At 36.2% G+C, this 2,170-nt stretch overlaps 1 protein-coding gene across 1 annotated transcript in view; it reads right to left on the bottom strand.

The window, feature by feature from the left end:
• Positions 1-2,170, bottom strand: part of LOC128250597 (centrosome-associated protein 350-like) — a 30,737-nt gene that overhangs the window by 9,359 nt on the left and 19,208 nt on the right. Inside the window, exon 8 of the mRNA XM_052975971.1 lies at positions 1,485-1,857. Coding sequence (XP_052831931.1) covers positions 1,485-1,857 — 373 coding nt within the window. The remainder of the gene's footprint in view (positions 1-1,484; positions 1,858-2,170) is intronic.

Below are 2,170 nucleotides of genomic sequence, written 5' to 3'. Positions count from 1 at the left end.
TATATATATATATATATATATATATATATATATATATATGTGTATACATACACACATGTGTGTGTGTATGTATGTTTATGAATGTGTTTGCATGTATCCTTGTCTTGACATCCTGTGATGATCGTAAATGAGCATCACTGTCATACAAGCACGGTTGCTTGTTTTCCATTTTGTTTCCAGTCTTTCATGGAAAGACATATCAAGCAAATGGCATAGGAAAACATTAATCTTGCTTGGAAACAAGTTAAGGTCGGGAACAGGAAGGACATTCGGCCATAGAAAAATCTGCCTCAATAAATTCTGTCTGATCCATGCAAACAAGAAATGATGATGATGATGATGATGATGATGATGATGGACAGCTTAATTCAACAGACCTCACACACACACACACACACACACACACACATGGAAAAAATTCTTTAAATGTCAGCAACCTATTGTGTCTTTGAAAGAATGCATGTGAAATCAACAGAGTTATCTTTTGCCCTTTATCAAGATCAGAAATGTTGATTTTAAAGTTGTGCTACACAAACTTTCTTTTTAACTATTATTTCCTTTCTTACTTTACAAATGCCTTCCAATGCTGCCTGCTCCCATTTGCTATGATTCAACCAAATCAAATACACCACAAAAAATAAATAAATAAATAAATAAATAAATAAATATAGGCGTAGGAGTAGCTGTGTGGTAAGTAGCTTGCTTATGAACCACATGGTTCTGGGTTCAGTCCCACTGCTTGGCAACTGGAGCAAGTGTCTTCTACTATAGCCCTGGGCCAACTAATGCCTTGTGAGTGAATTTGGTAGATGGAACTGTGTGGAAGCCTTTCCTCTGCGTGTGTGTGTGTGTCTATTTAATGTACCACACTCCACAACTTGATAACCGGTCTTGGTTTGTTTACATCCCCTTAACTTGGCAGTTTTTACAGAAGAGACTGATATAATAAGTACCAGATTTTTTTTAAAAAATTTGTGAAGACCTGTCAAGCCAAGTGAAATCATAATTGTATCCTTCGTTAATACCGGTTCCCGTATTCTACTTATATGAGCAGAATATGGGAACTGGTATTAAGGAAGGATACAAAAATATTAGGTTTATAAGCCCTAAAATTCACTCCATAATTGCCCATGGGCATATAACGTAATGGTTAAGAGCGTGGGTTACTAACCCCAACATTGCGAGTTCAATTCCAGGCAGTGCCTTGAATAAATAATAATGGCAGTGCCTTGAATAAATAATAATAATAACAACATCAGCCAAAAAATACCTTAGGAATGAGAACCCAGGGTTGAGTTCAGAATTCTGCCAGGACACCTGATGAAGGCTGGAGAGTAAATCAGCCGAAACATTGTGGTAACAACAAAATGAAGACATATATCCGTCCAATGTAAATAATGAACAAGTATGGATGTCAAAACAATAAATAAATAAAAAACAAAACCTAAGGAATTCTAAGAATCAAAACTCATGACTGATCTTACTTGATTTTGTCTTTGATGCTCGATGAGTGAGAAATGTCATTTCCATTTAATCCACTCAATGTCTTTATTGCTTCCGGAATGGACTTACTATTGGCAGCGCTGTTGCTGCTGCCACTGAAAGTCTTCTGGGACTTGTTCTTGCTGCCGATGCTCTCACCAATTGAAGACGATAGATGTTTGTTGCTGAGTTCTTCACTAATAGAGCTTGTTGCTTTGCTACTACTACCACTACTACTACTACTGCCACTGGCGGTGTGGTGCAGTGTTTTGCTAGTTGAGCCCAATTTACTACTTGCAGAATTCTTCTCTTTCCAACTGGGTGTTATTGTCGAAGCATAACTTTCCTCAGCTGGCGTGGAAGCGTTTTCGTGACCTGTCGAAAAGATAATTGAAATGTCATTTAACCCATTACCTACCAGTGATCTCATATGAGATCACTTAAAAATTACAAATTTCGTAATCATCTGTCAATATTTACACATATCTAACCTTTTTGCTATATCTACTAGGTATATTTCTCTGATGTTCAAATGAGGTTTGCTCATTTTTCACCCAATATCTCGCTTATTTCTATTTAAAATGTTATTTTGATCATTCCAGTGTGTTTCTAAAGCTGTTTTATGCTAGAAATCAAAGATTCATAAAAAAAATTCCACTTAATAGAATTATGGGAGGTAATGGGTTAA

Source organism: Octopus bimaculoides, chromosome 23, assembly GCF_001194135.2.
Source record: "Octopus bimaculoides isolate UCB-OBI-ISO-001 chromosome 23, ASM119413v2, whole genome shotgun sequence".
NCBI lineage: Eukaryota > Metazoa > Mollusca > Cephalopoda > Octopoda > Octopodidae > Octopus > Octopus bimaculoides.
Note: the sequence above shows the minus strand (reverse complement) of the source record. Positions and strands in the feature narration are given on the sequence as shown.